A 15,274-nucleotide genomic window follows, 5' to 3' on the forward strand; every position below is an offset into this window, starting at 1 on the left:
GACCCAAGATGTGATGTATAATGTTCCATGTATAATGTGTATAATGTATAATGTGATGGATAATGTTCCATGTACACTTGAGAAGAAAGTGTATTCTGCTGCTTTCAGGTGGAATGTCCTATAAATATCAATTAAATCCATCTCATTTAAAGCTTGTGTTTCCATGTTAATTTTCTGTCTGGATAATCTGTCTGTTGGTGTAAATGAAGTGTTAAAGTCCCCCACTATTATTGTGTTACCGTCAGTTTCCTCTTTTATGGCTGTTAACATTTGCCTTATATATTGAGGTGCTCCTATGTTGGGTGCATGTATATTTGTAATTGTTATATCTTCTTCTTGGATTGATCCCTTTATCATTATGTAGTGCTCTTCCTTGTCTCTTGTAACAGTTTATATTTTAAAGTCTATCTTATCTGGTATGAGTAAGTCTATCTCATCTGATATGAGTATTCCATGCACATGGAAATCAAAATCTTTTGATTTCCATGTGCATGGAATATCTTTTTCCATCCCCTCACTTTCAGTCTGTATGTGTCCCTAGGTCTGAAGTGGGTCTCTTGTAGACAGCATATATATGGATCTTGTTTTTGTATCCATTCAGCGAGCTTGTGTCTTTTGGTTGGAGCATTTAATCCATTCACATGTAAGGTAATTATCGATATGTAAGTTCTATTACCTTTTTCTTAATTGTTTTGGGTTGTTTTTCTAGGTCTTTTTCTTGTGTTTCTGGCTTAGAGGAGTTCCTTTAGCATTTGTTGTAGAGTTGGTTTGGTGGTTCTGAAGTCTCTTAGCTTTTGCTTGTCTGTAAAGCTTTTGATTTCTCTGTTGAATGTGAGTGAGATCCTTGCTGGGTAGATTAATCTTGGTTGTAGCTTTTTCCCTTTCACCACTTTAAATATATCCTGCCACTCCAATGTGGCCTCCAGAGTTTCTGTTGAAAAATCATCTCATAACCTTACAGGGATTCCCTTGTATGTTATTTTTTGCTTTTTCCTTGCTGCTTAATATTTTTTCTTTGTATTTAATTTTTTTTAATGCGATTAATGTGTCTCGGTGTGTTTTTCCTTGGGTTTATACCGTATGGGACTCTCTGCACTTCGTAGACTTGATTGACTATTTCCTTTCCCATGTTAGGGATGTTTTCAACTATAGTCTCTTCAGATATTTTCTCAGACCCTTTCTCTTTCTCTTCTCCCTCTGGGACCTCTGTAATTTGAATGTAGGTGTGTTTAATGTTGTCCCAGAGGCCTCTGAGACTGTTCTTAATTGTTTTCATTCTTTCTTCTTTATTCTGCTCTGTGGCAGTTATTTCCACCATTCTGTCTTCCAGCTCACTTATCCGTTCTTCTGCCTCAGTTATTCTGCTATTGCTTCCTTCTAGAGTATTTTTCTTTTCGGTTATTGTCTTGTTCATCACTGTTCTCTAGTTCTTCTAGGTCCTTGTTAAATGTTTCTTGTATTTTCTCCATTCTATTTCCAATATTTTGGATCATCTTTGCTATCAATACTCTGAATTCTTTTTCAGGTAGATTGCCTATTTCCTCTTCATTTGTTTGGTCTTGTGGGTGTTTACCTTGCTCCTTCATTTGCAACACATTTCTCTGTCTTCTCATTTTGTTTTACTTACTGTGTTTGGGGTCTCCTTTCCACAGTCTGCGAGGCTGTAGTTGCTCTTGCTTCTGGTGTCTGCCCCCAGTGGGTGAGGTTGGTCCAGTGGCCTGTGTAGGCTTCCTGGTGTGGGGGACTGGTGTTTGTGTTCTGGTGGGTGGAGCTGTATTTTGTCCCTCTGGTTGGCAGGGCTGTGTCAGGTGATGTGTTTTGGGTTGTCTGTGAGCTTCCTATGACTTCAGGCAGCCTGTATGCTAATGGGTGGGGTTGTGTTCCTGTCTTGCTAGTTGTTTGGTGTGAGGCGTCCAGCACTGGAGCTTGCTGGCCCTTGGGTGGAGCCGGGTCTTGGTGTTGAGATGGAGACATCTAGGAGAGCTCTCACCTATTAATATTCCCTGGGGCTGGGAGTTCTCTGGCGGTCCAGTGTCCTGGACTTGGCTGTCCCACCTCAGAAGGTCAGGCCCGACCCCTGGCCGGAGAACCAAGACCCTGCAAGCTGTACCATGTGAAAGAAAAAAAAAAAAAAAAAGGAAATGAACAAGCAAAACCCCCAAGACAAATGGTAAAAGCAAAACCAAACACACAAAAATACACAAAGAAACACATACACACACACAAAAACAGGGAAAAAAAAGAAAGAAAAAGAGAAAGGCAAGATGGACTTACCTGGTGGTCCAGTGGGTAAGACTCCATGCTCCCAATGCAGGGCGCCTGGGTTCAGTCCCTGGTTGGGGAACTAAATCCCACATGCATGCCACAACTAAGTTCGCATGCCTCAAGTAAGAGTCTGCAGGCTGCAATGAAGATCCCATGTGCCATAACTAAGACTCGGCGCAGCCAAAATAAATAAATAAATATTAAAAAATAACAACAAGTTTACAGATTCACAGACTCAGAGAACAAATTTATGGTTATCAGTAGGGAAGAGTGGGGGAGGGATAGTTAGGGAGTTTGGGATTGACCAAAAAAAAAAAAATTGTATATAACTATATTATACACCTGTAACTTATATAATATTTTACATCAACCATTCATCAGTTAAAGAAAATAAAAATAAATGTAAAAAAAAATAAAAATTATTTGGTTAAATATTGGTGCATGTCCCAGAATTTGTCTTTAGAAAAATTAACTTTGCCTTTTATGTTTCTGTAATGTTAATTTGATAATTTATTTTCACTTTAAATTGTATAGATTTGAGTAAGGAAATGCTAGCTGACTATATCAGGAATAGTGTGTACTCATAAACTAATATATATGTTAGTTGGAAGAGCTATTGAGTGTCATTTGCAAATAAATAAGTAGAGGAACATAAGAATTAAATTCTAAATGTTATTTTGGTAGTTTTTGATCCAGATAGTTTTATGAAAGTTTCACTATTTTAATTTTTTTTAGAGATCTTAGAAAATTCAAAGATGCCAAGAAGCAGTTTGAAAAAGTCAGTGAAGAAAAAGAAAACGCATTAGTAAAAAATGCTCAAGTACAGAGAAACAAACAGCATGAAGTTGAAGAAGCCACAAACATTCTGACAGCAACAAGGAAATGTTTTCGACATATAGCCCTAGATTACGTACTTCAGGTATGTTTATTATATGTTTTCAAAAAATGGCTATTAGGGCTTCCCTGGTGGCGCAGTGGTTGAGAGTCCGCCTGCCGATGCAGGGGACACGGGTTCGTGCCCTGGTCTGGGAAGATCCCACCTGCAGCGGAGTGGCTAGGCCCGTGAGCCATGGCCACTGAGCCTGTGCGTCCGGAGCCTGTGCTCTGCAACAGGTGAGGCCACAACAGTGAGAGGCCCGCGTACCACAAAAAAAAAAAAAAAATACTTAAGTAAACATATTGCTAATTAGTGATTAAAAACTACTCAGGTAACTTTGCAAAAACAGTAGAAAATGACTTTAAGATTTTTTTCTATTAAGTTCCTGTTCAGTAAGTGGGAAGTTAAATTTTAAAAAATGAAGTACACTCCACTTATTAATGAAAGGCTTCTAGCATGGAGTAGTCTGTATTTCCTATCTCGTCTTATCTACCTCACATTTATACCACTTCCTGCAGTAGTATGAGTACTGAGTCTGCCTACCTCATTCTACTGAAATGGCTCATGTTAAGGTCTTATTCATTAGATATATTGTACTTTTTAACCAACTTGACTATTGTGTTTCACTGAAATAGTAGACCACACTCTCTTGAAACATACTTTTGTCTTAATGTATCTTAAACCATTTGCAGGTCATCATCTTAATTTATGTTTCTTTTCAGTTTCCACTTCGGGTTTCTCTCCTTTGTCCACCTTTTCAGTCTCTCTATTAGGGTTCCATCTTTGGTCTTCCTGTTTTCTGACTTTATGATAATCCCTTACAGTTTAATCATGCCCTTTGCTTGAATTATCACCATATATAAGCGACAAAATATATTTTTCTCAGAAGTACCTCATTCCTTTTGTGTCTAAAACTAAAATCTTTCTTCTTCTCAAATGACTTTGTATTGCCGTTACCATACTGAGTAGTATCACCCTCTTAATCATAGAAATCAGAATTGGAGAATCATATCAGATATTCTTCTCATTCTTAGCTACTATATCTAACAGTCAAAATTGCCTTGAAAAGTTCTATGTACCTCGTTCTCACTCTGCTGCAGCCGCAACACTAGTTCTTACTGCTTCTTGTCTCGAGTATTAAGATGTTCTCATAAAAATTGATCTTTCTTGTGTTGCTTTTAACCTGCCCATTAGCAATTCATTCTCTGTTCTGTGGTCACAATTACTCAAGCTTTTCCAGGCAAAATGAATCATTCTTGTCTCTGTTTCCTCTGTGCTGCCATATTATTGTCATACACATTGCTGTTAGAGCACTTATCTCATTTATTGAAATTATTTATTTATATGTCTTTCCTACTCCTAGATTATATCCCTTCCCTCTAGTCCAGTGGTTGGAAAATAGATAGGTAATGTTTTTTGAAAGAGTGAACAGCTTACTTAATTTTAAATTTTATTTGGGAAGGGGGGAAGTTACCTAAAATATTCATTATTTTCAAATTTACACATTATAAACTGTCCGTTTCCTTTGACGTCCATCCACTAGTTTTAAGTTAGGACCTCACCTCTCTTATAACTATTTGTTTGATTTTTCTAATGAGAACTGTTGCGTTATTTTACCATATGGCCAAAGTGTCTGTTTTAGAGAATAGTAAGTAAGAAATATTCAGATTTATAGAGTGTCATGCTTTAGTTTCTCTAAATATTTGAATATACTTTTGTATTTTCAAATGTATGCTGTTTTTCATTGTCAAACAGGCATTTTTAACATTTTTCTAAGCTTTTACTTAGAGCATTTGAAAGTTAATCTTTTAGTTCTCAAAACTGAATAGACCTTGAAACAGACATGCAGAAGAAACTAGTGCTTAGGTAAACAGTTACTAGATTTTTCTTGGTCTGTCTTTACTTATTTGTTTATTTATTTATTTATTTATTTATTTTTGACTGCATTGGGTCTTCATAGCAGTGCGCCTGCTTTCTCTAGTTGCGTCAAGCGGGGGCTACTCTTCATTGTGGTGCACGGGCTTCTCATTGCGGTAGCTTCTCTTGTTGCAGAACACGGGCTCTAGGCACGTGGGCTTCAGTAGTTGCTGCATGCAGGCTCAGTAGTTGTGGCTTATGGACTCTAGAGCACAGGCTCAGTAGTTGTGGCACACGGGCTTAGTTGCTCCGCGGCATGTGGGATCTTCCCAGAGCAGGGCTCGAACCCGTGTCCCCTGCATTGGCAGGCGGATTCTTAACGACTGCACCACCAAGAAATTCCCTCTTGGTCTGTTTTTTGTTTGTTTGTTTGTTTGTTTGTTTTTGCGGTATGCGGGCCTCTCACTGTTGTGGCCTCTCCCGTTGCGGAGCATAGGCTCCGGACGCACAGGCTCAGCGGCCATGGCTCACGGGCCTAGCCGCTCCGCGGCATATGGGATCTTCCTGGATCGGGGCACGAACCCGTGTCCCCTGCATCGGCAGGCGGACTCTCAACCACTGCGCCACCAGGGAAGTCCCCTCTTGGTCTGTTTTTGTTTTCTGATCAGTGCTTTAAAATTACCTTATTAAACAACAGGCGGAACATTCAGTGGGAAGGACATATTAAAAAGATATTCTGTAACCTTTTGGAAATTTTAGCAAAGAGTTCATGATTCTTTTCTTGTGTAAACATTGTATTTCATTAAGCTGATATATAATAAATAACAGACAAAAATAAAATGTTTGTTGTGAATTTCTAGAGTTGGGAGAGATACCACAGAAGGCAACTTTTATAATTACTGATCTTTCAATAGTTTGGTCTAATTAAAATATTTATTTAAGATCCATTAATTTGTTCAACAAATATTTCTGAGTGCCTAATATATACAGCTTGGAGGATACAGCTGGGAATAAAGCACGACCTTGATCTCATGGAGCTTATGTTTTAGCTGGGGAAAATAAATAAGTAAATAAAATATGAGGTAGTTATGAATACTATAAAGAAAATAAATAGGGTTGGTGTACTAAAGACTGCTTAAAGGCCTACTTTAGACCTTTGTGAGCAGATACTGTTTAAGCTGCGACCTGATGGATAAGAGCCTTGTGCCCATCTGGGAAGAAAATCATGACATGAGGACAGAACAAATAGTACAAAGGCATTGAGGTGGGAGTACTCTTGGGTTGTGGTTGGACCACAGAAAAGGGGAAAGTACTGTAGTATAAAATTAGGTGGGAGAGGTAGCAGGAGCCTCTTCACAAACAGCCTTGTAGGCTACAGTAGGGAGTTGGAAGGTTTTAATACAGACGTACATGATCTTATTTATTGTTTGAAAAGATCACTCTGGTTGCTGTGTGGAGAATGAAGTGTCAAGAGTGGAAACAGAGACTAGTTCATAGACTATTATAGCAGTCAGGAAAAGATATGGTGGTTGGTGGTAGTGGTAAAAGTGATTAGAATTTGTATTAAGGATGTATGTTAAAAGAGCAATTAGATAAGGAGGGTGGAGAGAAGATGGAATTCTAAGAAATTCAAAAGTTTATCAAGGTGATAGTTTTATTAGTACAGTACAATATTATGGTTTGAACATGGCCAGTTTTTCTTTAAGTTGAAAAAATGGATGAGAGTTTCATTGGTATGTTTGTCTTAACTGTTTTTGCAAAAAGCAGGTCAAAAGGTGAAAAACTTGAACTTTGTTTTCATTTACTTTTCTGGAAAAGTATTAGAATAAGCAAATTTTACAATATTGCATTCTGGATTAGTTTTAAAAATAATGCATAGGTGATTAACCAAGTGCATTTTCCCTCAGATTAACGTCCTTCAATCAAAAAGGAGATCAGAAATCCTGAAATCAGTAAGATATTTATTGAAATGATGTTCTAAATATTTTCATATGAAGTTAAATGTCTATATTTAAGTTTTTAAAATAGCACCATATATGTGTGTGTGTATGTATATTTATTTATTGACTTATTTATTTATTCCAGGTTCATAATTAATCTTACTTAATGATATTTTTGTACTTCTTATATGTCACTTAACCACTTTTTTTGGTCTCCTTTATGTTATAGTTATTTATGTGTGTCTCATCTATAATTACACTGTAATCTGCTTAAAGCAGACACTTAAATAATTTGAGATTGAGGGCATACATAGCGTCATTTTACAGAATTTTTCCCTTAGGGCTGTAGATGGTGTATCAACTTTTTGGAGTGCAGGTAGAAAACAAACGAGATGAAATTTGAAGGATGGCATGGCAACAGTGATTTTTTATTTGCCCATTTTTCGTCTTAAAAGCTAACAAGGAAGTGGGCAGAGGATGATAGTCATATATACATTACACTCTTTTATATTTTGAGAACCTTAGAAATAATTTCTCCTCTCTGATTTTGTTCACTAAAGTTTTTTTATGGGTTTTTTTTTCTCAAAGGATCTACAGAAATTGCTTTTGATCCTTGTCCACACCTAGGTTTTTCCTAAATTCTCTGTTAATATTTATGTTATTTCTTATCAGATGAGAACATTATACTTCCTGTTTACCTCCACCACCTTTTCCAGATTGAGAGTAATGTATGTTAATTGTAGAAAATTGGAAAATAAAATATATGAAGGAAGAATAAAAATACTTATAAATGCTACTACCAAGAGAGAACCACTATTAATATCTTGGTGTAATCTTTGTCTTTTTTCTCTGTTTGTGTGCGTGCGCCTGTGTGTGTGTGTATGTGAAAATGTATATACACCTCTTAAAATTCCATTTAATTTTTAAAAACAAAATAGGAATCATTCCTACATACTGTTCTATAATTTTCTTTTTTCACTAATACACTCCAAAATCATCATGAGTCATTAAATATTTTTTTATTTAACGATGTGACCAGGTAGAATTCTACCATATGAATACAATAGGGGTGAGCAAACGTTTTTTTTGAAGGGCCAGGTAGTAAATATATTAGGTTTTGGAGGCCGTATCGTCTGTGTTGCAACTACTCAGCTGTTCTATTGTAATAGGAAAGCAGTCATAGACAATATGTAAATGAATGGCATGACTGTTCTAATAAAACATTTTTTATGAACATGGAAATTTGAATTTTATATAATTTTTACGTGTCATGAATTTCATGTCTTCTTTTCATTTTCTTTAACCATTTAAAAATGCAAAAACCGTTGTTAGCCCGTAGGCCATCCAAAAACAGGTGGTAGGGCTGGATATAGTTTGTAGGTCAGTTTGCTGACCTTGAATATACCGTAAATTAACTTTACCTATTAATGGATTTTAAGTAATTTCCCTGTTTTTGACATAAAGCGTAGCATTATAGTGATCATTCTAAATGAATAATATTTCCTTCGGGTAGATTAAGACAAGAGATTACTTAGTCAAAGCGTTGAAGCATTTATTGAAACTTTTAAGGAATATTGTCAAATTTTAAGGGTTACACAAAATTTCCACTAATAGTGTGTGAGAGTGAACATTTTTCCACATTTTACCAGCACTGGGTATTCATTTCCCCCACTCTACCACAATTTGGTAGATTGAAAATGTCATCTCATTGTTTAATTTTGGATTTCTTTGTGGCAAATGAGTATGAATGTCCCCCCCCCACACCTTTTTTTTTCTTGGTCACTATGTTTTCTATTTATGTCCTTCCCCTCTTTTTTTGTGGGGGTCTTCATGCTTTTCATATTGATTTGTAACATCTCTTATCTATTAAGACAAGTAACCCTTTGTCAAGTGTTTTTTCCTAGTTTATTATTTATCTTTTAATATGCTTATTCTGTGTTTTGATGTGCAGGCATATTTTACTTTTTATGTACTTGTAACTATTAATCTCTTCCTCTCTTTTTTTAAAATATATTTAGTGTTTTTTAAAATCATATTCACAAAGTTGTACAACCGGCGTTATCTAATTCCAGAATCATCTTTTAGTGAGCTTTGTCCTTTTGTCATTGTGTTTTATTTTATTGGTTTTTCTCTCCCAAAAAAATTCCTTTTGAAGGATTCTTGAGTATTAAGGACCTTTTGACCTATTTTAGATTTTACAGAATTAAACAGATGTCTCTTCTTGCTAAAAATAACAGGGATGTTTGGAGGATTCTTTCAGTATTGTGATTGAATTAATTCCTTCTCATGTAAAAATTTAATGAAAATAAGAGTTTTTTCTCTCATGAATAGGTAAAATGTAGGAAAACTTAGAAAAAAATCTTAACGCATTAATCATTTTTGAATTTTTGGAATGAATATAACAAAATCTCCATATTGGCAAAGTCTGTTGCCTCATTTTATTTTGCTATCTTGAGAAAAAAATGAGCATGCCCCTATTTCATGTTGTGCTTAGTGATCTACGGGTTGTAAAGTATATGTGATTGCTTTGTTTTGAGAGCTTCATATGTCCCCTCCTAATATTTTAATGTTTTATTTGTAATTTGAGGTTTTGCCAGTGAATTTTGTTGAAAGACACATAGATATTTTATAATGTACCTGGAAAGATGGTGAAGCTATTGGAAACTTGATTCTTTGAATTATTGCAATATAAGTTTGAAAATATTTTTGTAATACTCTTATAAGAAAAATGACTCAGTTTAATTTTAAATAGGTTTGCTATTTTGGGCTCTGGTGGAATAATTTTTAAACAATAGATAGGATGAGAATTTTTTTTTAAATTTCAGAATATTTATCTAAGAATTGATTTTAAAATGCTAACCATTTTTTCCTCCTGTTAGATGTTATCCTTTATGTATGCCCATCTGGCCTTCTTTCATCAAGGATATGATCTATTTAGTGAACTTGGGCCCTACATGAAGGATCTTGGTGCACAGGTAATGTACTGTACTTCTTGATTCTGTGTTATATACCAATATCTGTATTTTTTTAAATTGAAATATAATTGACATACATATAACTGGAAGTTTTGTACCTTTTGACCCCACTCACCCATTTTCCCACCGCCAACACCCACTTCTAGCAACCTCCAGTCTGTTTTTACTATGAGTTCTGTTTTTTGTTTTTGTTTTTTTTTAATTCCACATATCAGTGAGATCACACAGTAGTTGTCTTTCTGTGTCTGACTTATTTCACTTAGTGTAATGCCCTCAGGATCCATCCATGTTGTTGCAAAAGGCAGGATTTCCTTTTTTATGGCTGAATAATATTCCACTGTATATGTATACCACATTTTAAAATCCATCTATTGACGGACACTTAGTTAGGTTACTTCCATATCTTGGCTAAATAATGCTGCAGTGAATGTGGGGATGCAGATATCTTTTCGAGTTAGTGTCTTCGATTCCTTCAGGTAAATACCCAGAAGTGGAATTGTTGGATCACATAGTAGTTCTATTTTTAATTTTTTGAGGAACCTCCATACTGTTTTTCATAGTGGCTGTGCCAATTTCATTCTCACCAACAGTGCACAAGGGTTCCCTTTTCTCCACATCCTTGACAGTCTTCTCTTATCTTTGATGACAGCCATTCTAACAGGTGTGAGGCAATATCTCCCTGTGGTTTTGATCTGCATGTCTTTCATCATTAGTGACATTGAGTACCTTTGACCCCTTATTGGCCATCTTATGTCTTCTGTGGGAAAATGTCTGTTCAGATCCTCTGCCCATTTTTTAATTGAATTTTTTTTTTCTGTTAAGTTGTCTGAGTTATTTATATATTTTAGATATTAACCCCTTATCAGATACATGACTTGTAAATATTTTCTGCCATTTGGTAGGTTGCCTTTTCATTTTGCTCATGGTTTCCTTTGCTGTGTAGAAGCTTTTTAGTTTGATGTAGTTTGACTTGTTTATTTTTCCTTTTGTAGTCTTTGTTCTAGTATCTGTATTTTTAAAGAGATTTAGCATATTGGGAAATTTGACAGTTTATTTAATGATGAAGTTTGGTGCTATAGCAGATTTATGTATGGGTTAAATGTGTAACCAAAAATAAGATTAAAGTTAAAGAAAATGTTGCAGATAGTATATTAGGGTACCAAAAAGAAGAATTTTAAAACAAAGTGTTTGTTTTACAGTATACATAGCTGGATTTATTTTTTTGTTTCTTACATTTGGATTATTGAGTTACTATCCTAATTGGTATTTTATTTGAGTTATAGCTCTTTTTTTATTTTCAGAGAAATTTGCATTTTGCTATTTTGAATAATAAAATTTTAGAATCTTAAGATTATAGAACTCTTGGGAACTTTTTCATTTTATACACATGTACATACACATGCACATGCATGAATTATATATAAGAATATTATATAGAAATTTTATTACATCCAAATTATTTTTGATATCTAATCAAAACTTTATGTTAGATCTGTTCCCGGACATTCTTTTTTGTTGACTGGTGAGTTTTCTGGATTTCTGTCAATTTTCAGTTGATTTTCTTTCCCAAAATGGTTCAGGTTACTTTCTGAGGAGAGGGATTAAGGATGAAAAATAGAGTTTAGGGAAATGGGGAAAAGGTAAGAGCAGAATGAGAATTGCATTCATTGACCAAAAATAAATGTGGTGCATGCATGTGTGCATGTGTGTCTGTGTGTGTGTGTTGGGATGGTGTTGGGGAAAGATGGTGTGCAGGGCATATGCTGTGAATTATAGAAATGCTCTTCCGTGCCTCTACAGAACTTAATCTATTGGAAGAAAATAACAAGTCACCACACTATTAATCTCTGTGCTGAGTGCCCTGTCTGGGTATATAAATGGAGATTAGATTTGTTTGCATGTGATAGAAAACCAGAAATAGTAGGAGCTTTAACAAGATAGAATTTTATTTCTTCTATGTAAAACCAAAGGCCTAGTATGGTGGTCACTTAATCTGCAGGGACACAGGCTTATTATATCTTTGGATTCTACCTAATGGTTCAAAGTGGTTTATCAAGCTTTAGCCTTCATATCCAAATGCTAGCCAACGGGAAGGAGGAAAGGGGAAAGAAAGATTCATTCCCTCTCTTTAAGGATATTTCCTAGAAATTGTATATTCCACTTCTGTGTATGACCCAGTGTCACACTAGCTGCAAGGAAAGGTGGGAAATTTAGTCTCAATGCATGTAACCATGTTAACCTACTAGAATTTGGGGATTCTGTTGTTAAGAAAGGAGGAGAGAATGGATGTTGGGAGGCAACCAGCTATCCCTACCACATATTGGAGGATCAAAGTGTTACTGTAACATGTATACAGTACATCCAGCCCAGAATTGGGAAGAAGGCAAGACCTTCCTAGGCCCCAGGCACTCCCCACATCTTAATCAAACATTAGATTGTACCCTCATCTTACATTAAGTATAGTTTATCAAAAAAATGAATTGGTTTGTAGTTGACTAGTTTCAATAATTGTATATTTTGACATTTATTAATTTCAGTTTTTACCGTCCCAGGTCTCAAGTAATTTTGCAGGTCCTTGAAAAGCATCTAAACTCCGGTGCCTGTAGTGCCTGGTGGATAATATGGCCTGATTGGAGGTGGCCAGTTAGGATATTCTTTCAGTAATTCAGTTATGAGATTATGGCATCTGGAACTAGGGTCCTGGCGGTAAGGGTGGAGATAAATAGATAGACTTGAGGAATAGTTAAGATGTAGCCAATTTGAGAGTGGAGGGACATGATGAGTTCAAGTTTAAATGTGTTGATTTTGAGAATAGGACATCTAAGTGGGTATATCTGGAGTTCAAGAGAAAGAAACACTAAAGGGGTCAATAGCATATAATTGCTAATTGCAATCACAAGAGTGTGTGAATTGACCCAAGGAAAGTTAATAGGTATTTCAAAATCATGAACCTATTTTAAAAAAACATAAGTGACCGAACACCATGCCTAATAATTTTGATTTTGTAAGTTAAGGTCAAGGTCCACAAGTATGCAGTAAAAAGAGATTTGGCTTGGGACAGAGCCCTAAGAATGATCTACTTTTAAGAGACGGCTAGGTAAGAGGGGCTCCGTGAGAACACTGATGGGAGAGGAGGTGGAAAACCAGAAAATCATGGTAGCACAGGGCAAGGAAAGAGTGTCTCAGAAAGGTGGGGGTGGTTGTCAGTGCAAATACTGGAAAGAAGGTCGAGTAACCCTAGGACTGAGAACTACCTCTTGGGTTTAGCAGCAAGAAGGTTATGTGTTACTGATGTGAGAGTTGAGGGTCCAAGAGGTGGAAGCTTAATTACAGTGGGTAGATGAATATGAAATGGGCAAGTGGAGAACAGGGAAAAATGTTTTAAGAAGTTGTATTGTGAAGAAAGGAGAGCAGGTAGTAGCTAGAGGGGAGTATGAGTTGTAGGAAGGTTTTATTTAAGGTATTATTTGCACAAATTTAAAAAGAAATGGGAATGGGAGAAGTTGAAGGGCAGAAAGAGAAGTGGTGAAATCTGAGGTGCTAGGAGTGTAGGAGATTCAATACATAGGTAGAGGATTGGGGGCACCTGGTTAGGTATAGGAGCCTATTAACCTCATGATGCCCAACACTAATAGAAACACGGGACACATGCTACTGTGCTCCAAACTCTCTCTTCCTGATACAGTACCCAGCATCTAGGAGACAAGACTGCCAGCCGTCGCACCTCCCCAACTCATACGTCCTCCAGTACTCCACCATGTTGGAAGATATCTTTTTCTTTATACTTCTGCCCCAACAGAGAGAGGGGATTTCCTCCCTTTCTGCTGCAATAGCAGTGGGGTGGGATGCAGCAGAGAAATTTACTACCAAGTTGACAATTTTACTACCATCACTAGCATTGTAGTACTGGTGTGGAAAGTACATGCATGCAAGTTTAGAAATATCAGTTTGAATCTTGGGGGCTGCCTTCTGCTGCACTTCAATCTGAATGTATGAAAAACATTAACATGCCTTTCACTTAAAGGCTATAAAACAAGGATATAATGGTTATTCCACTCATTCAGTATAAGAAACTATTAAGGACAAACATTTTCCTAGCGCAGCATTACCCATTAAATCAATGCAGCATGTCACTAAGGTAAGTATGCATTAGATCTTAAAGTGGAGTGGTATAGTTGCCATCTAAGTAAAATATTTTATAATAGTGATAGTTCTATTTCAGTGTTTTCTTTTGGTTCTTTATTATTATTCAGTGATATTAAGATTCTGTGGTCAGAATTTGTCTCCTGTAGAAAAAAAACACCATTTGTGATAGTGAATAAAGGATCACACAGTCTTTTAAGAAGGCCTTTTTCAGTTTTGTTTTTAAAGGTATCAATGAGAACATTTTGACATTTAATACTTTGTCTCTGTAGTCTGTTGACATTTACATTTTTATTTATTCATTTATCACACATTAGTCAGTTTGAGGTGATGGGTGTTCAAAGATGAAATGACAGGGCTTCCCTGGTGGCGCAGTGGTTGAGAGTCCGCCTGCCGATGCAGGGGACGCGGGTTCGTGCCCTGGTCTGGGAAGATCCCACATGCCACGGAGCGGCTGGGCCCGTGAGCCATGGCCGCTGAGCCTGCGCGTCCAGAGCCTGTGCTCCGCAACGGGAGAGGCCACAGCAGTGAGAGGCCCGCCTACCGGGGAAAAAAAAAAGAAAAAGATGAAATGACATGCATCACAGTTTAGAAGAGTAGACCCACATAATGGGGTATTTTATAACCCAATTTTTGTTATTCCAGCAAAGAGGAGTTCAAGAAGCCAGTGCTTTTGTCATAATACTGGAAGCCAGATATTTCTCTTCTGATGGAAAGGATCAAGAAAGAAATGGGATTTTATGATTTCATAAGTTTTTAAATTTTTTTTTAATAAAAGGACTTTAAAAATTGGTGATTTTATACTCTGATCTAATGAATGGTTTCTATTCTATTCTATTCTGTTCTATTCTATCCTATTCTGTCCTCTCCTACTCTATTCTATTCTATTCCCTCCCTCCCTCCTTTCTTGCTTTCTCTTTTATCTGTTGAATTTTTTTTTCTACCTTTTAGATTTTATTGTAATATTAGGAAGCCAACTTGAAAACATCATGCATCTTGAGTGATTGGAAGTGTCTGTTACATTGAACTTGTGAGGCTGGCATACACTAGCTTAGCTGCTACTTTTTGCTGTTTGGGAAGAAAAATCACCAGTATATCTTCTTTCTGTCTTTGATAGCGACTACCAGAATTGCTGAGTGCATCAGCAGACAACTTAATCTAGAGTCATTCTCCTTAATTCAAGGGGTGAGCATGTTATCACTGTTGTGCCTTAGACA

At 36.3% G+C, this 15,274-nt stretch overlaps 1 protein-coding gene across 4 annotated transcripts in view; it reads left to right on the forward strand.

The window, feature by feature from the left end:
• The window catches only part of ACAP2 (ArfGAP with coiled-coil, ankyrin repeat and PH domains 2), a 162,717-nt gene that overhangs the window by 106,012 nt on the left and 41,431 nt on the right, over positions 1 to 15,274 (forward strand). For all 4 annotated transcript variants that reach the window (XM_027108310.1, XM_027108324.1, XM_027108302.1 and 1 more), the window contains 3 exons: positions 3,001 to 3,184; positions 6,907 to 6,951; positions 9,819 to 9,914. In XM_027108310.1, the coding sequence (XP_026964111.1) occupies positions 3,001 to 3,184; positions 6,907 to 6,951; positions 9,819 to 9,914 (325 nt within the window). The remainder of the gene's footprint in view (positions 1 to 3,000; positions 3,185 to 6,906; positions 6,952 to 9,818; positions 9,915 to 15,274) is intronic.

The sequence above is a fragment of the Aethalodelphis obliquidens genome, unplaced genomic scaffold (assembly GCF_003676395.1).
Source record: "Aethalodelphis obliquidens isolate GAN/ISIS:26980383/991018 unplaced genomic scaffold, ASM367639v1 scaffold1, whole genome shotgun sequence".
Classification (NCBI taxonomy): Eukaryota; Metazoa; Chordata; class Mammalia; order Artiodactyla; family Delphinidae; genus Aethalodelphis; species Aethalodelphis obliquidens.